The sequence below is a fragment of the Selaginella moellendorffii genome, unplaced genomic scaffold (genome assembly GCF_000143415.4).
Source record: "Selaginella moellendorffii unplaced genomic scaffold, v1.0 SELMOscaffold_5, whole genome shotgun sequence".
NCBI lineage: Eukaryota > Viridiplantae > Streptophyta > Lycopodiopsida > Selaginellales > Selaginellaceae > Selaginella > Selaginella moellendorffii.
This window is the reverse complement of record NW_003314266.1, coordinates 2713975-2735404: the sequence shown is the minus strand read 5'-3', so window position 1 is coordinate 2735404 and position 21430 is coordinate 2713975. Positions and strand designations below refer to the sequence as shown.

The 21430-nt window shown below is 38.5% G+C and overlaps 2 protein-coding genes across 2 annotated transcripts; both read right to left on the bottom strand.

Annotated features, from left to right (window-relative positions):
• Positions 1 to 37: 37 nt before the first annotated feature.
• Positions 38 to 19210, bottom strand: LOC112344728. The gene is made up of 4 exons (XM_024670052.1): positions 19198 to 19210; positions 587 to 754; positions 313 to 527; positions 38 to 250 (listed from the first exon to the last, which is right to left on the bottom strand). The coding sequence occupies exons 1-4, from the start codon at positions 19208 to 19210 to the stop codon at positions 38 to 40; spliced, it is 609 nt and encodes a 202-aa protein (XP_024525820.1).
• Positions 19211 to 19231: 21 nt separating this feature from the next.
• Positions 19232 to 21304, bottom strand: LOC112344678. Its single transcript, XM_024669933.1, has 11 exons — positions 21257 to 21304; positions 21060 to 21209; positions 20921 to 21006; positions 20677 to 20864; positions 20529 to 20621; positions 20289 to 20476; positions 20119 to 20230; positions 19922 to 20067; positions 19760 to 19861; positions 19495 to 19711; positions 19232 to 19435 (listed from the first exon to the last, which is right to left on the bottom strand). The coding sequence occupies exons 1-10, from the start codon at positions 21302 to 21304 to the stop codon at positions 19505 to 19507; spliced, it is 1320 nt and encodes a 439-aa protein (XP_024525701.1). The 3' UTR covers positions 19232 to 19435; positions 19495 to 19504.
• Between the last annotated feature and the right edge of the window lie 126 nt (positions 21305 to 21430).

Below are 21430 nucleotides of genomic sequence, written 5' to 3'. Positions count from 1 at the left end.
AGACATGCCGAAGACAAACAGGCAGAGGCTGGTACCTTCAATCCTGTCTTTGAGTCTTTCCTTGTCGCAACGTAAGGAAATAAGTTCTTATTTGTCTGCTGATTCCAACGTTTTGACAGCTGAGCAAAAACAAGTGATCGGTCACCTTTAAATCCACAGCCAGTGTTTTTCCAGTCACCACTCGATAAACAGCGACGAGGGTATCGCAAATCTCGGACACACGAGAGCTCGAGTAATGATAGTCATATTCCTGCCACAGACACGAAAGAAAACGATTCATACAATCTTTTGCTAGCAATGAAAACCCCACACCTCTGGGCAGCATAGGATGAACTGCTGGCTATACTTGCTCCGGACAATGGAATCGATGACCCTCATATCGATCCTTCTCTTGCACTGCGTGAAAAAGCCTCCCCGGAAGTTGTAGAGGGCCAAATCCGTGATGACAAGCACCCGCGGCTGGACGTAGCCTTTGCTGTTGATCTTCTCCACCCATCCACTGAACTTGATCTCCTCGCACGACGATCCTGGCACGAAAAAACGAGCGGTAATCCCGAATCTGGAGGCGATGGATCAAGGAACGCACCTATCTCGGCTAGCGTCGTGGTGAAATGCCGGCTCCCCTCCCATTTGAGGTGATCGTGCGCCGGTACTAGCGCCATCATCTTTGGCGCTGCTGCGAGCTGGAAAACCGGATGCTGGAGGCCCACGGCAGCGAGATTTCGTCGGGCGTCAACACCGATCGCGAGCAAAGCTATCGCTCCCAAATAGCGAGGGAAAAAGGATCACAATACCTAAGACCCAGGTTTAACGATGGAGGGAAGAATACGAAAGGCCAATAGCCACGCGCTATTGGCCTTCCACACTCCCGCTGTTTAAAAACCTGGGTTTAGGAAGACAGCCATGAATTAGATCTTTATTGTTTTCTGGTTACTAAATATTTTTGGAGCAAAGTTTATTTATATATACATTTAAACCCAAAATGACTTGGTTTATAATATTCTACTTTTTTTTTAATTTCTCAAACTCGAATATAAAGATGAGGAGAAATACACTATAGAAATAGTGTTCAATTACTTGTTAATCAAGAATCAGACATGAAGATCAGCTAAATAAAGTCTTGTAAATTTCATATGAAAGAAGTTGTAACACAAAGTAATCTCAACAAATACTTTGTTCTGCAAAGTGATCTAAAAATATGTTTTGCTAGCAACAAATACTTACTATGCTTTGTATAGTGATCTACATTTAACTGGAATGACAATATTATCACAGTGAAGCTGTCATTGTATTGACATATGGAAGTGAAGTATGAAAGAAAACCAAGCTTACCAATAAAATAATGGAAGTTTGGATTTCTTCCAATAGAGTTTCAAGTGTGGAACCAGAGTATGCTATCTTGAGTTTGGAGAGTTTGTTAGTCTTGTGTACATTATGTTTAAAAAAGCAAGAGCATGGAGCAACATTAGAACAATCCTAGAATATTAACATCCCAATGTTAGAACTAACATATAAAACAGAGCCACCTTTTAGTTTGTTTAGGAGTTTTGTGGTTTCATTCCTTCATTGAGTGGTTTAATGCTTTGAAATTTGAGTTTTACTTTGTTATTTTTGGCATATGTTTCCAAGGGCTTGGTTCTGAGTAGATATAGGTGTTTCAATCAGTTTAGGCACTTATAAAATCCAAAACTAAAAAGAAATTGGAAGCATTACTTTGAAGAGTATTGTTAATTGAGATCATATATAAATTACACTTATGCTAATTGGTACTATATTTATTCTATATCCAGATCCATTTGTTCTATATCTAAAGCAATAATGTAATGCATATGGTTTTCACCCTTTACCCACCATAAGATAACCATAGAGAAACTACTTACTTGGTAATTATGATTTTATTACATTGAAATTTAAGGAACAATAAATGATAGATATATTAAGTTTTTTGTGCAAGAAAGTACATAAATGAATGTCCATACCATTATACTCCATTCTAGCATTGTAAAGTCATAAGTCCTAGAGTTAATAGACTTTGCATTGAGGGGGAGATGAAGGAGCTGTGAACTAGAATATAGCTAGTGCATTGTGTATCTAGTAACTCCAAAGTTAAAGTGGGGGATATGGAGAATAGAATGAAAAACTATAACTAAAGTGATTAGAATATCATAGTTTGCTTTAACTTTGGTACAAGGATTAGTGTTAGGGTACAATGGCAAGTTTAATCTAGTGCATTAAAACACCAAAAACATTTGGAGTTTTTGTAAAAAAAGGAGAAGGTAAATTTACATGTGACATAGTAGAGGGTCCAAATAATGCATATAACATGTTTTTCCACATTATATGTATATTTTCAAAACCATAACTATTAATGGGCAATTGTAGCGCATTCTATCTCTCTCCCCTTAAACCAACTGCGAAAAGGGCAATTGCTTGATGAGAGAGAATCCTATTTATTCCCCATGGTTCTAAGGATCCATGGTGACAGTATATCCAAATCTCATCCTATGATGACAATGATGCCTAATACATATGATTTCAAATTTAGGGGTAAAAATATACTTTACTCAAGGGTATATTATATTGATGAGAGAAAACCCCATATTGGGGTATATTATATTATATTTTTTAAGTAGCCACTAATCAATGGGAATCGAACCTGTGCCATTTACTCTGATACCAAATGTTGCGCACCCTATTTCTTTCCCCTTAAGCTAACTGAAAAAGGGGCAATTGCTTGATGAGAGAGCCTTTAGTGGCTATTTTATCCCCATTTATCCCCCAAGGTTCCAAGGATTCACAGTGATAGTATATCCAAATCTCATCCCATAATCACATGCGCTACAACAATTTATGCTCCTCTAGAATGATAACAATGCCATTGTAAGCTCTTAAATTTGGACTTCTTGGGAAGTTACCTAGCTTAGTGTTTGTCGCGAATGTGACTTCGGGTATCGAAAGATACTTGTCGACCAGTCCTTACGGGCACTCTTTCCTTACTGCCATGACGGCAGGAGGTCGGTACTGCTGGTTCCCTTTATTGGCCCCTCTTGTCCAAGTGTTAATAAACTGGACTTAGCATCTGTACTTGGCCGGATGAGCATAAGGAAGGAATTCCTAAGTGTCTATTTAGCCAAGCATACTTGGCCCGGCTTGTTAGTTCTCTTTGCTTTGTCTTGCACTGGCTTGGCAAGAACCCTCGCGTATTGAGACTAGTCCCTCAATATCACCGGATGATAGCTTACCGTGTCTGCCAAAAACCCTCGCTATCACGCCCTTTGTGTTGGTCTCATTTCGGTCCTAAATGCTATTTATGGAAAGTGTCTAGATTAGCTCATTTGGTATATCTACGGAATGTAGAGATTGGCCTGAACACCATGGTGTTCGTCCCGTGTCCAAATTCGCAATCTAAGGACATTCCCTATTTAGTAAGTTTTGGACCTGTCCACTCCTGGTACTAAGGGAGGCTTGGGGTGAAAGCCCAAAGCGTGTGTCCCTCAAGGGGGGGGGGCTGTGGGGGGTTCCAAATGTATAGTAGGGATAGTGGTTGGAATGCATGTCCGACCACCTAAGACATTAGTTTGGCTCCCGCTGGGCTGTGTCGCTCCTTGTTCTGCGTCCGGCTTGGGTCTAAGCCCAAGCTCCACGCTGCTCTAGTTGGTGGAGTACCCTCCTTCTCGCGTTAGGCCACCGGTATGCCAAAATTGTGCTAGACTCCTTCTGACACCATTTTTGCGTGCAGGTGCTGGATACGGGGAGCTGGTGCTCGTGGGATTGTACCAGACCCTCGTTTCGTAGCGCAACGGGCTTGGAGTTCGGCTCCAAATTCAGGTGCGCTACATTTGGTATCAAAGGAATTGTCTCAGCGATTCCTATCCAACTTTTGTCAGATTTTCTAACTCAACTTGCATACGCAGAGACTTTTCTAGTAGATCCGAAGCGACCTGTGTAGGATTAGTTGGATTGCACCATTTGGTAAGAACATTGTATGCATGTTCAGTTACTGATAGAGGCATGCATGCAGCTAGCGGGATGGTGAAACGGAACCGTGCTGATGACGCTGAAACCTCTAGATGGGCGAATCGAGAGGAGGAAACTCCTGCTAGAGATGCTGCGGAAGAGGCAGAGGCTAAGTCAAAAGAGGAAGAGCCGGATGCTGCGGTGCTGCAGCGAACGGCTCAGGAAGTCAAGATCGAGAATTTGCGAAAGGAGATTCGCAAATTGAAGAAGGAGAACAAGAAGAGGAAGAAAGAGGCTGAGGCAGCTAAACCAGCTAAGCCTAAGCAACCGTACTCTTCTTCAAGTTTTGAGGACGATGAAGTTCTACAGCCACCCCCGGTTGCACGAGTTTCAAAGTTCAAGCCCCCGAAACCACCCAACTTCAAAGGCATGCGGGACTATCAGGTTTTGGAAGACTGGATCTACGATATGGAAAACTATTTCATAGCGGCAGACGTAGATGATCGTACGAAAGTTGCGTGTGTGCAATCCTTTCTCACCGATCATGCCAAAACTTGGTGGTGCCAGGTGTGTGCTGAAAAAGGGCAGACTAGAAGTTGGACCAAGATGCGGTCTCGTATCCGTAAGGAATACTTGCTGGATGATCTTGGTCTGAGACTTCGCGCGGAGCTGCGGCGGTTAAAGCAGCGAGGGGATCTCATGCATTACGTTAATGCGTTTGCTCAGAAGCGCATTATGATTGCAAATATGAGTGACGAAGATGCTCGGAGTTATTTCCTGGAGGGTTTGAGTTCACTTTCTCGTAATGAGATTCTGAAGTTTAAGCCAAAGACGTACCTGGAGTGTAAGGAGGTGGCGCAGCAAGTTGCCTTTAGTCACTCGCTTATGGAACAATATCAGCAACCGTATGCTGGTAACTCGGATAAGAATAAAAATTCTGGGAATAAACAAGGTGATCGGAAACAGAGGGTGGAAAGTAAGTTCCGCCCTGGAGGCTCACAAACAACGGTTAACAAAGATGGTGGTGGTTGGAGACCACCAGCAGCTTCTTCTAGTCCTAGGCCCTCTATTCCTTCTCCTGGTGGGTACAAGCAGCAGCAACCTGCAAAACCTGCTCCTAGCAGAACAGGTAGTGTGGGTCATTGCTTCCATTGTGGAGAGTCGGGACATAGGTCCTCGGAATGTCCCAACAAGCATAAGACAAGGTCTCGGGTTAATGTCATGAGGGAAGACGGTGGTGGTGAAGCTGAAGGGGTTGACGAGATGGTCAATGCAGACTATGAGGAAGAAGAGATGAGTAACTTTCGTTGCTTTCCTCAAGCTTTTCTTGCAGTCAATGCAAACACTGATCCGTTGATGTATCTAATAGGCTTTGTCCGTGGACACTGAATCCGAGTGATGATTGACACGGGAGCTACGCACAGCGTGATATCCGAAGACTTGATTAAGTTGTTAGGATTGAATGCTGAGCAAATGTCGCCTATGCACTTCCGGTTTGCGGAAGGTGGGCAAGTAGCCAGAAAGTTTATGAGTGATGTTCCAATAAAGATATCCAAGTGGAAAGAAAGAGTGGACTTGGTAGTGTTGAAGATACCAGATTTTCAGATGGTGTTTGGTATGGATTTCTTCAACAAGTATATAAAAGGGATTTATGGTGCTGGACAAAGTCATATCACATTGAAGTCCGAGGGACGACCCGATGTGTCCTTCCAGTTGCAAAAGCGTTTCTCAAAGGATTGGGATGGAAAGTTCCTAACTGCGAGGGCCGCTCAAAAAGCAGCTAAGAGGGGATGTCGGACCTTTTGGGTTCAAGTGATGGAAGCTGAGAGTGTGGGTGACTCTGTTCGAATTGGCGACGGGGTTGATCCTGTACAAAAGAAGATATTGGAGTTGTTGGCGCAGAATCAGGATATCTTCCCGAAGGATTTGCCACCAGGGCTACCACCTAGCCGTGAGGTTGATCATCGGATTGAGGTTATTCCGGGTTCTAAACCACCTACGAAAGCTCCATATCGGTTGAACATCAAGGAGATGGCTGAACTCAAGAAGCAACTCACGGAGCTTCTTGACAAAGGTCATATCTGACTCAGCAAGTCACCTTATGGAGCACCAATCCTTTTTGTTATGAAAAAGGATGGAACCATGAGGATGTGTATTGACTATCGGGCACTCAACAAGATCATGGTTAAAATCAGTTATCCTTTGCCTCGCATTGATGACTTGTTTGACCAACTCTTAAAGGCTAAGTATTTTATGCGACTTGATTTGCGGTCCGGGTATCATTAGATACGGGTGGCTGATCAAGATGTGGAGAAGACAGCCTTTAAGACTCGGTACGGATCTTATGAGTTCCTTGTCATGCCATTCAGGTTATGCAATGCTCTGGCAACGTTCAGCACTATGATGGATAGAATATTCAGAGATTATTTGGATGCATTTTTCGTCCTATATATCGACGATGTTTTAGTCTTTAGTGAAACGTTGGAGGATCATTTGAAACACTTGGAGCTAGTGTTTCAGAAGTTGTGCGAACACAAACTGTATGCTAAGGAAAGTAAATGCGCTTTTGGTCAATTGCGTGTAAACTTTTTCGGACATATAGTTGGTGGTGGCGTGATTGAAGTCGATCCAAAGAAAGTGGAAGCGGTGAAGTCCTGGGAAATCCCGACCACTGTATCAGATGTTCGTTCCTTTCTTGGTTTGGCGGGATACTATCGCAAGTTTGTCCGCAATTTTGCAAGAATTGCTCTTCCGTTGACTGAGTTGATGAAGAGTAGTATTCCGTTTCATTGGACACCAGCTTGTCAGCGTGCTTTTGTACGGTTGAAGGAGATCTTGACTACGGTTCCTGTTCTCAGGATCCCAGATCATGATAAACCCTTCAAAGTGCATTGTGATGCGTCTGGATATGCTATTGGTGCCGTGTTGCAGCAAGATTGTGACAAAGCGGTTGGTGTTACGCTAAGGCGACATGGTTGTCCCGTTGCATTCTATTCCAAGAAATTGGATGAAACCCAACGAAGATGGCCAACGCATGAGAAAGAAATGTTTGCTATAGTGTCGGCCCTGGAACACTAGAGACACTACTTGGGTGGACATACCAAGGTTTATACGGATAGTAACACACTAAGCTACTTTGCTACGCAGCCTAAGCTTACGCTGAAGCAGGCTCGTTGGCAAGAGAAGCTTGCTAGATATGATATTGAAATCATATATAAACCTGGTAAAGACAATATTGTTCCGGATGCGTTAAGTCGTCAAGCTCAATTCCGGGCAATATTGGCAATCAGTTCAGACTGGTTGGAGGACGTTCGGGCTTCGTATGGAAGTGATCCATTGGCGAAGGCAATCTTATGCCGTGTGGGGTTGTTGAAGCAGAGCCCTGGTAGCGAAGCAGCAAAAGTTGCTAGTGGCACTAATGTGAAACTTCACTTCTCAGTTCGGGATGGGCTTATATTCTATAAGCAAGAAAGATTGTATCTTCCCTCTAAGGATCTTCAGCAGTTATTTCTGCGGGAACATCATGATGTTCCGGCAGCGGGACATGGTGGACAGCGAAAGACTCTGGCTTCATTGAAAAAGGGATTTTTCTGGTCTGGTATGGAAGGTGATGTAGCGGATTATGTCCGTTCCTGCCCTATATGCCAGCAATGTAAGCACAGAACTGAGAAGCAGGCTGGAAAGTTGCAGTGCATTCCAGCACCGGCATAGCCATTTCAGAGTGTGACACTTGATTTCGTCACTTGCTTGCCGAAGTCTAAGGGTTATGATACTTTGATGGTGGTTGTGGATCGGTTGTCGAAGATTGCACACTTCATTCCAACTGTAGGAACAGTGAATGCGAAACAAGCAGCAAAGCTCTTTTTCCATGAAGTAGTGCGAGTTCGTGGCCTTCCTGAAGAGATGATCTCGGATAGAGATTCGAGGTTTACGGGGAAGTTTTGGGGCACACTGTTCCAGCTGTTCGGTACCAAGTTGAAGTTTAGTATGGCTTATCATCCTCAGACTGATGGGCAGACTGAACGCGTGAATGCTCAAGTTGAGGATTATCTACGGTACTATGTCGCGGCAGACCAACGCGACTGGGTTGAGCATTTGGATACAGCAGAAATTTGTTATAACAACACATTTCACAGCGCTATAGGTTGTTCTCCATAGGAGATGCTGCAAGGGAATGCTCGTGGGGTTCCTCAACAAATTGTTGTACTGAAACCAATGATCGAAGTGTTGGTCCCAACCGTTGAGACTTATGCGGAGCAGCTACGCCAAGGTTGGTCTAGAGCTACTGAGGTGATGGGCAAGGCTCAGGATAGGTATTGACGTGGTAAGGATCAGCATCGTCGGGATGTATCCTATCAAGTGGGAGATCAGGTGTGGCTGTCTTCCCGGAACTTGAACATTAAGGGATCTTTATCTCGGAAGTTGTTACCGAGATATGTTAGACCCTATCGGGTGCTAAAACGCATTGGTGATGTATCCTATCAGTTGGATCTTCCTGTGGAGATGTCCAGTATTCATAATGTATTTCATGCCAATCTCTTAGCTCCATACACTATGGATGATGCACATCAAGCGGAGATTCGTCCACCACCAGAAGTTGTGGATGGTGAACCTGAATATGAAGTAGAAGCTATTTTGGGTACACGCTGGCTTAAGCGTGCCAAATGTCGAGAGTATCTAGTTAAGTGGAAAGGTTACCCATCTTGTGAATCAACTTGGTAGCCTCTTAGTAATTTTACACATGCTCGTGAGCTTGTCACGGAGTATGAGAATCGTAATAAAGATTAGCTTTTGTAAATCTTGTAATAAATCTTACAAATTAATAAAATAACATATTTCTATCAATCAAAATGTCGTTTCTATCGTTCGTTCGTACTTGGGTCAGTTTTGGCAGACTGACTTTGGCACTTCGGTGCATGGGTCCGATCCATAACCATGGGGATACCTATTATCGATTGATCACAAGTCCCCGCCTCTCTCTCGATGACTCACTTTTGCAAAGGGGCGTGGTCGTGTAAACAACTTAATTTGCCAGTTTATAATAGTTGTCTAAATCTTCTCGACAGGGTTGATTTCTTGCTCAGGGGCAGTTGGGCCTCTGGCCTTCTCCCTATGTCCCTGCGGGCAGGGATGTATCATTCCTTTGTAAGCCGAGTGGTATTCGGAGCAGCAAGGGTGGCTCACTCTGTTAGTCATTTCCTTGTCGATGACGGCCGGAGGGTGTCTGAGTGTTAACGTTTTTGGACGTAGAGGAGAGGTTGTTCCATAACTCATTTAAGTCGATGTGTTTCCCACATAGTGTGCTTTCCGTTAACTTTCGGAGTTGTTTCCTTGACGGTTTGCTAGACTCGGGTATACATCGACAAGGATGTCGATCTTCCCCAAGGGGGGGAGAGTGTCGCGAATGTGACTTCGGGTATCGAAAGATACTTGTTGACCAGTCTTTACGGGCACTCTTTCCTTACTGCCATGACGGTAGGAGGTCGGTACTGCTGGTTCCCTTTATTGGCCCCTCTTGTCCAAGTGTTAGTAAACTGGACTTAGCATCTGTACTTGGCCGGATGAGCATAAGGAAGGAATTCCTAAGTGTCTATTTAGCCAAGCATACTTGGCCCGGCTTGTTAGTTCTCTTTTGCTCTGTCTTGCACTGGCTTGGCAAGAACCCTCGTGTATTGAGACTAGTCCCTCAATATCGCCGGATGATAGCTTACCGTGTCTGCCAAACACCCTCGCTATCACGCCCTTTGTGTTGGTCTCATTTCGGTCCTAAATGCTATTTATGGAAAGTGTCTAGATTAGCTCATTTGACATATCTACGGAATGTAGAGATCGGCCTGAATACCATGGTGTTCGTCCTGTGTCCAAATTCGCAATTTAAAGACATTCCCTATTTAGTAAGTTTCGGACCTGTCCCAGAGACTAACTCCTGGTACTAAGGGAGGCTTGGGGTGAAAGCCCAAAGCATGTGTCCCTCAAGGGGGGGGGGCTATGGGGGGTTCCAAATGTATAGTAGGGATAGTGGTTGGAATGCATGTCCGACCACCTGAGACATTAGTTTGGCTCCCACTGGGCTGTGTCGCTCCTTGTTCTGCGTCCGGCTTGGGTCTAAGCCCAAGCTCCACGCTGCTCTAGTCGGTGGAGTACCCTCCTTCTCGCGTTAGGCCACCGGTATGCCAAAATTGTGCCAGACTCCGTCTGACACCATTTTTGCGTGCAGGTGCTGGATACGGGGAGCTGGTGCTCGTGGGATTGTACCGGACCCTCGTTTCATAGCGCAACGGGCTTGGAGTTCGGCTCCAAATTCAGGTGCGCTACAATGTTATTCAAACTTAAAAACACTTAATTCCAAAACCTTTAACTAAAAAAAAGGGTGCACTTTTACTCATGGGCTCTTTCCTTTTATATTTGAACCCCATGAATCATTTCTTAAATTGTTCTTTTTAGTTACTTACAGCTATCTTTATAAACATATGAGTAAGAAATTGTTTTAAGCAAGTACAATAAAGGAGCACGATATACATAAGATGTAAGACATAACTACAAGTGCAACTATCAATGCATATCCATAATGTTGTAAATAGTTACCCTATTTACAGGTGCTTTTATGTGCAATTTTGCAGTTGCTAGAACACTCTATCTAGAAATTAGATCGGCATTAAGTGATTTACCACAAAAAAATGAAAAGACTTGCCTTGTTACAAATACAAAAGAAAGTGGACATGAAGTTCACATGTACTTCTACCACATTAGGCTTGTTTTCACAAGTGTAAAATGAACTTAATGTAGCCACCAAGTCTATAGTACTAAATACTCCCACTACTTCAACAAACAACAAAGTGTATTCTTTTTGATGACCATGTTCTTCTGTTATAGTATTAGCTGGAAACAGCCAATAGCAAGAGTCATCAAATAACTGAAATCAATTCCTTCTGCACAAAGGCAAAGATTTTTAAAGTTAGCTCTAAGGTAAGGGGCTCAATTATTTGTCATTATACGAATTAGACATTTATTTAGATAGTAGTGAATATATTTAGAATATACTTATATATTTTAGCTATCTATTAATTTAGATTAATATTTTATATATAATTTATAAATATATTTATAATTTATAAAAAATTTCTAAAATTTTATAGTTCATTCTAACTTATTCTAATGGGTGATATGCAATAATATTAATCTTGTGTTTATAAATTAGAGACATATTTATAACTATAAACTTTCATTTGATCAATTGAATTAATAAATAAGAATAACACTATTTCACTCTTCTAAGTGATTTTCAATGGATCATGGTTTAATCCATGCTATTATTGAATTTTATTCTAAAGAATTAATAAATCTAGAGTCAAAAGAACTTGTTCTATTGTTATTCTTCAGTTGTATTCTTGATTTTCATGTTCATGAGTTCATACATAGAACACAAGCATCAAATAAGTATTTTGCAATGCTATTTGGTAAGGCAATGGCAATTATAATAATTTATAAATTGCCTCTGCATTTTTCTAAAACTTTGAGAAAATATCTAAGAAGAAAATTTCTGTAAAAATATATATGTAATATCATAATGTAAAATATATATTTAAAATATATTTAATATCACAATATATTGTTTATAAATATATTTCGTTTTAGTGTATAAGTAATTTTAAATATTATTATTTAACCCTTTATTAGCATAATTATAAAATATTTATAAATAGAAACACTCCTAAAGACTTTTATATTCATTTATTTAGGGTTCCACTAGGCTTATAGTGCTTGGTGCAACTCCCTCTTCTCTGGGGCCATTGGCCATAGGACAACCACCTACCAAAGCTAGTTTCAAGTAGTGCCTCCATTTCCTTATAGCATGCATGATGCCAAGCATTTTCTATTCATACACAAGTCAGTGGCTTCAGCTTTTGGCCCTTACTCTTGGATTTGAAGTGTTTATTTCGACCACAAATGGCCTCAAAAAGCCTAGGAGCTTCAAAATTGGTGTTGATTTGATGTGTGCCTTCAACTCTTAGAAAGAATCAACCACTTTGTTGTCCCAGTAGAATGTAGGTGAGCATAGGATGTCCATGAGCAGGGCTGTGATTGAGGCATAATGCTCAATGAATTTCCTAAGATAGTTGTAAAGCTCTAGAATGGACTGCAACTGCTTCATCATTTATGGATGGGGCCAATTAACAATGGCTGCCAATTTCTTAGGATTTGCATGGATAAAGTCGAAATCCAACATACTCTACCTCTGCCAACCCAAAGAAGCATTTCACCAATTTGACCTCTAGCAAGAATGTAGACAATAATGCTATGTCCAAGTGCTCCAAGTGTTCCTCTGTCTAACTGTACATCAGAATGTCCTTGAAGAAGACAAGAATGAAATGGAAAAATATGGTCTGAAAATCTTGTTTATGAGTATCTAAGGCATTTATTAGTCCAAACAACATTACTTTAAATTGGTAAAGTCCTTGGTGTGTGCAAAAACCATCTTGAAAGAATCTTCGTGCACCATCATATCTGGTAATAGCTTGAAGGAAGATCTAGCTCTTGGTGAAGTGTCATGCTAGGCTGAGTTTGTTGCAGTGACAATCCCCAGTCACTCATGCAAAGTGCCTAGTTAGCAGAGAAGGCAATCCAAGAAATAGTTGAGGCACTCTCCTTAAAGAGTGCCTCACTGAAGAGAGCTCCTTCTAAAATGGTGTCCCTTGAACAATCAACCACTACAATCAAAGCATTTATCATTCTTGATGCTGTCCAAATGCTGCATTACATCTCATGGAGCAAAAGGTGATGGAGAGTGTTGAATTGGTTTTAGTTTAGCCCTTGTGCTTAGTGTTGCTTCTATCACCGGTTTTAAGGGTGGGAGAGATAAGCAAAAGTTCTGGCAATCCCCCTTGCTTGACAACCTTCACTCAAGGTTTTGAAACTTAATATATGCACTTAGAGCATGATGCATCACTTGCCTAACCATGATAGAAAGATCTTATTCCATGGTTGGTCTGCAGAAATGTATATCTCTAGTTTAAAATATCTTTTGAGACCTCAAATTGTAAGCAGCCACTCCTCATTAAATGCTTGCAAGGATTGAAATGGCACAACGAGCAAAGTTTGTTGAATAGAAGCTCGCCAACCAAGGTTAAGATGAACTCTGCCATCTTAAACCCTTCCCATGAAAGTGACTCTTCAAAGCTCTCAACATTATAGTACCACTCCAAAGTCACCACAAGGGGAAAGAATATTTACTTTTTTCTTGTGATGGTTGAAAAGCATTATCATTGATTTCCATCTATTTCAATATAAAAGAAGTCACAGTTTAATTATAGTATAAAGAGAATGTTTAGATATGTCAGCTGGAGTTCAGGGATTTTTCTAGTATAGCAAAAAAGTTTCTTTTTGGATAAAGACCAGACAGATAAATAAATAAAATAGTTTATTATAAGTTTGGATTCTTATAGATATTAGTGAGATTAACTTATAGTGATGACTTTTCTATACAAGCATCTTCCTATATTGAAAAGACACACAAGATCAGGAGTTAAAGGCCCTAGGTCCTTGAGAAGGAAGTCTCCAAAATGTATTAAACTTTTAAAAGAGAATTTACCTTTTAAGAGTTTATAATATAATGATGAATAGCTATAAAAGTTTTAAAATTATAAATCTATAAATAATTGGATATAATATATGGAAAAGGACATGAAGATCCTTATAAACCCATCCCTCATTTAAAAATATAATACGAAGGATATAAACCCATCCTCATTTAAAAATCTATACTAAGGATGAAAGGTCAAAGGTCTTCTTGCCAAGGACTTCTCACAATTTGAAAATATAATATTGTCATCACTTGCGAGAATCACACAATTGAATTTCATAATACAAGGAAGACCAAGAGTTCTCAACTTTGTTTCTTAATGCTTCTCTAAGTTTCCAAGACTGTGTTTACTATTTTCTTGAACTAGAATCTAGAAAGAAATAGAAAACCATCAAATAGTTGCTCATTTTGGAGGTGATGCATTAAAGTTTTTTGTATTACTCTAAATGTTTTTTCAAAAATTATTGCCTATCCTTTGTCTTCCAAATTTTAATAACCTCACATGTGCTAGCCCCAGATAGCTATGATTAGTGCACAATATCCTAAGTGATAATTGTGCTAAATCATCTTGCTTGCAAAAAGAAAAGGATTGCAATGAGGGGCAAGTGAGTGAAAGACTGTGATTACTAAGGGATTTAACACTTGCCTGTTAGGGCTTCTAACATGAAATCTAAATTTCCAACATCTAGCTTAATTTGAGCCAAGAGAGATCAAGCCTTTTTATTGGTTTGTTATTTATAAATTCTAGAAATTTAACCATATTTTATATTAGTCACAAGTAAGAAAATTAATACTAAATAATATTTATCAGAAATTTTAAGAGAACATGGGATATATCAAAGTGGATGAGACACAGATACTAGACTCATACTCACAAAGTTGACATCAGAAGTACTTACCAAAGGACAAGAGGTTTTGATCGAATTCTTATTTAGTATGCAGCTAGATAAATGCTATGACTCAGTTGACACATAAAATTTTAAGCTTTTATAATAATGTATTTGTTTAGATTATGCCTTTGATTTATAGTGCCACCCAACTTAGATGATTGTTGTAATATTTTGTTTCTTATGGAGCTAGTAAGTGTTTTTTATCCTCCCCCAATCAAGTATGCAACATTCACTAGAGATACTATCCACTAACCATTTTTTGTTAAAATTAACTATATTCCTTTGACATTGATTTTCATTATGTTTGAGAGCATTAATATTATATTATTTAATACATTACCTCTGCATATTTCTCTTGAAAGAGGAAAATTTACATTAAGTTAATTTATTTTTTAATTTTTACATCTTAGATATATATTCTATAAATATAAATATAATATTGTATATAAAAATTTAGATACTATTGTTACTAGTGTCAATCCTATCTAATTTTTTAATAATATTTAATATTTAAGAAGTAAACATTAAAAATAAATTAACTTAATGTAAATTTCCCTCTTTCAATAAAAATATGTAGAGGTAATGTATTAAATAATATAATATTAATGCTCTCAAACATAATCATACAAGAATAAAATTATAAAATAACCACTCTTAACTTGTGTGATAGAGCTAAAAACTTTATGTTCATTGGTGAAAGAGCTAGCTTTAGGTGATAGGTATGCTGTTGTGCTATATACTACATGGAGGCCAAGTGGATGCAAGTGACAAAGAATAACAAATTTGGTGATATTATTATGGCAAATTAGGTGTTAGAGAATTGGGACCACAATTTAAAAGTTACATAAATGAAGCTGATTATAGTGAGCATTATGGCAACATGAAGACACATATTATCTACTAAAAATATTGGTTTGCCACAATTGAGAAGTATGATTTCACATGTTATATATAAACGACATAATTTTCTAGATTAACTGTGATAATGTAACACTTATCAGTAAACCCACATCACACATATATAATAGAAAAAAAAGAGTTTTAGTTCTATGAAATGATGTAACTATTACAATAAATTTATTTGATTAGACTTCACAGGTAGAATATCTTTCAACATTTTTAATATGTTTCAAAAGTTCTTTATATTTTTTATTTTGGTTTTCTTTCTTCCAAAACTTTTTGGAATAGAAATTATACGGGATAATGCTCATCGAATTTTTGATCCAACTAAGCATATAATTTTAAGAGCTATAAGAGCTGCAATAGAGTCAATTAATGATTTAACTCCATATATGCCTGGAAGTTCTATTATTTATGTTCATAATGAAATAAAAATAGTATTAACCCCTTTAGCTATAGAGAATGTTCCTCGGTATTACAAATTACTTTGTAGTATATTTCCTGAATATGCAGCTCCTTATTATGGTTCTATGTTAAAGAAGAAATTTGAATCTATATACACTTCTCATATAGAAAATGATTATGGTATATTAAATTTTGGAATATCTGAATATATTGTTGAATCATTTAGTATTTTATATAATTTTAAAAATGATAACTATAATACAGCTCAAAATAGTTCTTTAAAATTTATACCCACTACTCAAACTTCTCACTATAATCCTTATATATCAAAAAATATAGTTAAAACTGATTGTACATGGAAGGATGTTTGTATTAGAAGCATAGATGATTTTTCATCATTTTCTAACTTATATGCTGGAAACTTTCTCATCTCACCAAATGGAGAATATATATTATATATGCAATTAAATTGTGTACTTATCTTGTTTAAAGGTCCAATTACCATTTGGAAAACTGAAACAAATAATAAGGGAGAAGGTTGTTTGTTGAGATTGCAAACTGATGGTAACCTTGTAATATATGACAATAAAAGTATTGTTATATGGACAAATAGTATATATTGGAAAAACATATGGAAGGTAATGGCACTATGTGTAAGCAATAGTGGTCATATAATTCTTTATGATAATGTAGAAAAAAAATCTATATGGGCTAAACCAAATTGATTTTATAAAAAATTGAATAAATAAGACTATCATTATATATTGATTCTATCTTGCCAATAGTGGTTTTTAATAATGATTTGATTCAATTAAAACTACTTACTTTTATTTAGAAGCTATCTAATATGGACTCTCATATAGAATTGTATTAGAAAGGGGTAGACCAAAATTAAGTTAAGTTCACAAATTTAGCTTAACTCAAGTCAAAGTCATAAAAACGAGATTTTAATAATGAGTTTGTATTATATAATTTATTATTGATATATGCAGTTTTGATATATCTTCCTTTTGTTCCAACTCATAACTCCCATCCATCCCAACATTTAAATATTAGACTTGCTATTATGTTGCTTTTGACTCTATATATGATTCATTATATTTTTTGAAGACATAATGATCTCTAGTTGTAGCTACCATGGATGGTTGTGATAGCTATGGCAGTTATAGGTGGCTCATTTTCCCTTTTCTAGTTAGTTAAGGGTTTAGGAGGATACTCTTATAAATTTTTTAACAGTACTTGGTGGATACTTAAGGTTGAGCATCTTTGGATTTGAGTAGTATAATATATTTGAAAACTCAAATTCAGGAACTTACACTGAACAACATTGAAAATCTAAAGCTATATGTTAAACCACCTCGAGTAACAAATGAATGCTTTTGAACATATCTTGGATGTAGCTTAAATTTTGTATAATGTACTTTATCTCTTTCCCCTTAAACCAACTGAAAATGGTGCAATTGCTTGATATTAATGGTTATTTTATTTTTATTTATCCCCTAAGGTTTTAAAAATCTATAGTAATAGTATATTTAAATCTCATCCCATGATCATACATACTACATTTACATCCCCTTTACATATGTCATTATCTTCATTGATTATTGACTAAAAACCCTATTAAGTTAAGATGAATTAAAACTTCCACTTTCACACTAAATCTATCAATCCTCCCATTATAAATAAATTATTATATGTAAAGTAACTAGTTATCCACTTGTACTACAGTCTTATGTTAAATACCTTTATTTGTGGATACCTTATAAGACAAAGTATGTAGTCATATATGATTTCAATTTTAGGGGTAAGATTCCCACTTGATAAGTGGCTACTTAAAATTTAACTACCCTGATATCATATAAAACACACTTCCTTTAAAACCAATTTAAAAAAATACAATTGTTTAATAAAAGATCCTTTAAAAATTATTTTATCCCTATTTATTCCCTAAAGTTCCAAAAATCCATATATTCAAATATTATATGTGCTACATCTCACCATAGCTATTTGTCCTAATGTGTGGTGCTCAAATCAATACTATACATACACCCACTCATTGACACTGAATGTGCAAAACTAGCACTTTTGATCAGTGTAGAACTTCATTCACTGGCCAGGTTATGTTTCTTCCAGGTGGCCCTTGACCTCTGACTAAGAGACTGCTACATCCTGTAGGAAAAGGAATTGTTCCTAGACTCTGCAGCCATATAGATGTACAGTGTCATGCTGATTGCAGAGGATTCAATCATAATGTAAACAAACTAGGCATGATATCAGCTTGTCCACACAGAAAGCTCACCTCAAGCATTTGGTTTGTTCATTGAGTTTGCCTGTCACTCTGTGGGTGGTAGGTATGCAAAAAACTAAACTTTGTCCTAAGTAGCTTCCACAATGATGTCCAGAACAAGCTAAGGAGGGTCTTTGTCAAAGACTATCTCCCTTGGGATCCCATGGAAATGGCCCACTTCCACCAAGAAAGCTCAGCTTTTCAACTATAGCCTTGGAGGAGAGGGGAAAAAATCATGCCACCTTTGTGAACTTGTGAGTTTTATATTGTTTATTAAGCATGTGAATATAAAATTTGCTCAAGAAAATAATACAGCTCATTAAAGTGTTCTCAAAATATGCTTACTATATCTTGCAAAATGATTTAGATAAAACATATATTTTTTGGGAATAACAAATTACAATAGTAAAATTATCATCGTATTGACATTAAGAAAGGCGAATAAGTTTTTTTTACTAATTTTGATTTATTATAAAAAATTTCATGGAGTCTATCCCAAAAGAGCTTTAGGTGTGGAAAAATACTATGTAATATGTGTTGATCCTGATGTACAAAAAGATTAACAAACTCTCCAGATTAGTCATAAAACACCATATAGTTACTGTTTGAGCTGTAAGAATGATGGAGTATACATCTTTAATTTCTTTATTCTAGGCTAAAAGATGGTGAAGAATATATCAAGATGTTTGTTTAACAGTATTCTCTTCTCCAATCTCCTCACAAATAATAATGTGAACAAGCTTAATCACCTAGAAAAACAAATCTATAAATAACACAATTTAATGTTGGTTGATCCAAATTTCCAATACTACAATATTAAAGTGTACTACAAGAATTTATTTATAACTTTGTAACTTGAGTCTGCACCACTTCTACAACAAAAGCAATTTGGAAAACTTTTACTATGCTCAAGAATTAACTTTGAATAATTTATTTTTTATGTAAGAATTGAAATCCAGAAGTTTGTGTAATAATGGAACAATGTTCTTGCATGGAGATCTCAATGAAGAAATCTTTGTCCAGCAATCAGAGGGTTCCGGGAACATCAAATGCTTTGTCATACACTGCCCGTGTTAACACAACTCAATTTGAATGATATAGCAAGTGTTTTTCATTCTTTTGTTTCCACATGTGAGAAAGCCGTTTTCTTTCATGGCTGTTTGTCATGACGTTCTAACCTTTGCTGCCCATGTTAACACAACTCAGTTTGAATAGATATAACAAGTGTTTTAACCTTTCTTTAGTAATTCACACTGTTATTTGTACGGTTTCTAAACAGCAGAAGAATATGAAACATCAATCGCCATGCTTATTATTTTCCGGAGGACCAGACTGACGGCCCTGTCTTGGTATTTCTATGTTACACGAGCTCTAGCAAAAAGTCCTTTCCGAAAAAGTAATGCTATTACGTGATTCCTGGAGAAAAGATACGATCAATTCTAGGATACAAATCCAAGTAAGAAACTGTGACTTACATGGTGGTATTCACGAGACACAGATTAAGTTTGTTTTGTGTTGTTCGGCAAAATCACGAAGAACACGCTTCAAGGATCGACCACCGTTTCCGCCTCTTTGTCTGATCGAGTTACCTGCATCCACCTCTGATGCTGCGGCCCTAAGAGCTTCCAGCCATGTCGCAGACAGGCGCTCCGCTTCACCATGTCTCAAGTACTCGGCCGGAAGTGCTTGAATCTGGAACGAAAAGTATGATTCTCTGGGAGATGTGGATAGCTATCTTACGGCGGAGACTATCCAGCACTGAAGGGCACTCCATCCGATTCTGGAGCTCCCACTGTTGCATATAGCTGCCAGTTGTTGGAGTATTGTCGTCGCTTTGTACACCTGGTGAAGGAAAAACAAAATAGATGGAGTGTTTGCAGGAAAGTGAGAAGATCAATTTACCCGTGACATAGCAGAGGGTCCAAGTAATGCATACAGCATCCCCGAAACAATACTTTCTCCGCATTGTGTGCATATTTTCAAGACCGCGGCTGTTAACGGGCAGTCTACGCTCTCCGTGAGTGATGACAGCGCCATCTCCAACAAGCCTGCGAGTAGGAAATCGTTTTGAGCAAGAACAACAAAGGAGCACGACGTACATGAGATGTAGGACATGGCTGCCAGTGCAGCTCCACGGTGCATCACCGTGCAACAAATAGTTGCTCTATTTAGAGCTGCTTCTACGTGCAATTCTGCAGTCGCTAGAACACCCTGTCCAAAAATCAGATCAGCGTCAGGTGATTTACTACGAGAAAAGGATAAGACTTGCCTTGTGACAGTTGCGAAGAAAAGTGGACATAAAATTCATATACGCTTCCGCCACGTCAGGCTCGTTGTCACAAGCGTAGGATGAGCTTAATGCCGCCACCGAGTCCGCAGTACTAAATACTCCCGCTACTTCAACGAACAACGGGGCATACTCTTTCTGATGACCGTGTTCTTCCGTTAAAGTATTAGCTACAAACAGCCAGAGTAAGAGTGATCAAGTAAAAAAAACCAATTCCCTTACCAAGTTTGAGAAAGCAGACATGGGTTTGAAAAGAAACGAAGTTCTCACTCGAAAATTTTGTAATGTTTGGCAGCAACGGTAGTATGCATTGTCCTGTGCATTTCAAAAGAGCAATCAATACAACGAACGAGAACACTTTTAACGCTACCTCCGGTCTTTGTGGCCTCGGAGAGGCATTTGCATACTGCAGTTGCTAAACTGTTGTTCTCCATGAAGGCGGATGAGAACATTTGTTCCAACAAAGGCCAAAACTGTGATAAAATTCCTACGAAAACTTCCTCACCAATCACGGACGAGGAGCTAAGCACAGGGAATTGACTGAAAATTGTACCGAGCCTAGAAAACAGCAGACAAAGCTAGTTAGATTCCATCAAGCTAAAAAAAATCTGTACCTATGCAGAGCTCGAACACTGGACTCCAGCAACATTGCACTTTCAGCCGAGACAAATTTCAGCCGATTCTCAACATCAGCTATCAACTAGGACAAAAGTAATTGGTGTTAGATATGTGGTGGTGTGTCTCGAAACTCACAAGTTCTTTCAAAGGGTCATATGTAGGCTTCAAAAGCCTGTGCAATGCATCATTTAAAACTGCACTGCTTGTGACCATGGACAAGGAGCGTCCAATAGCACATAAAACCTCCTCCTCCTCCTTGGGAGACAACTTAAAATTGTGCAAGCCCTGAAAAAGAAAAGCTGATTAAAGCTAGTGCCTGACAATCTTATTACCTCTCCAATCCAGAGAAGACACTCCAGATTAGCGGGGTCACTCGCCATTGCAGAACCTCTTCACATATTCGCCTTAACGCAGTTGCGCATGCACTTGCCGCCAATGGTGCACTGAGCCCCGAGGCCAAAAATGATCTGTAACAAGCTCAAAGTTAAAGTCAAGAAATAGATGTA

What these genes read in the sequence shown, in the direction of transcription:
- LOC112344728 (XM_024670052.1), bottom strand. An exon ending in CACGACGCTAGCCGAGATAG is followed by an intron (nt 528 to 586) that starts GTGCGTTCCTTG and finishes TTTTCGTGCCAG; the next exon opens with GATCGTCGTGCGAGGAGATC. An exon ending in TCATCCTATGCTGCCCAGAG is followed by an intron (nt 251 to 312) that starts GTGTGGGGTTTT and finishes TGTCTGTGGCAG; the next exon opens with GAATATGACTATCATTACTC.
- LOC112344678 (XM_024669933.1), bottom strand. Translation starts at nt 21,304, where the DNA reads ATGGCGAGTGACCCCGCTAATCTGGAGTGTCTTCTCTGGATTGGAGAG. An exon ending in TGTCTGCTTTCTCAAACTTG is followed by an intron (nt 20,477 to 20,528) that starts GTAAGGGAATTG and finishes GGCTGTTTGTAG; the next exon opens with CTAATACTTTAACGGAAGAA. An exon ending in TTCTTCGCAACTGTCACAAG is followed by an intron (nt 20,231 to 20,288) that starts GCAAGTCTTATC and finishes ATTTTTGGACAG; the next exon opens with GGTGTTCTAGCGACTGCAGA.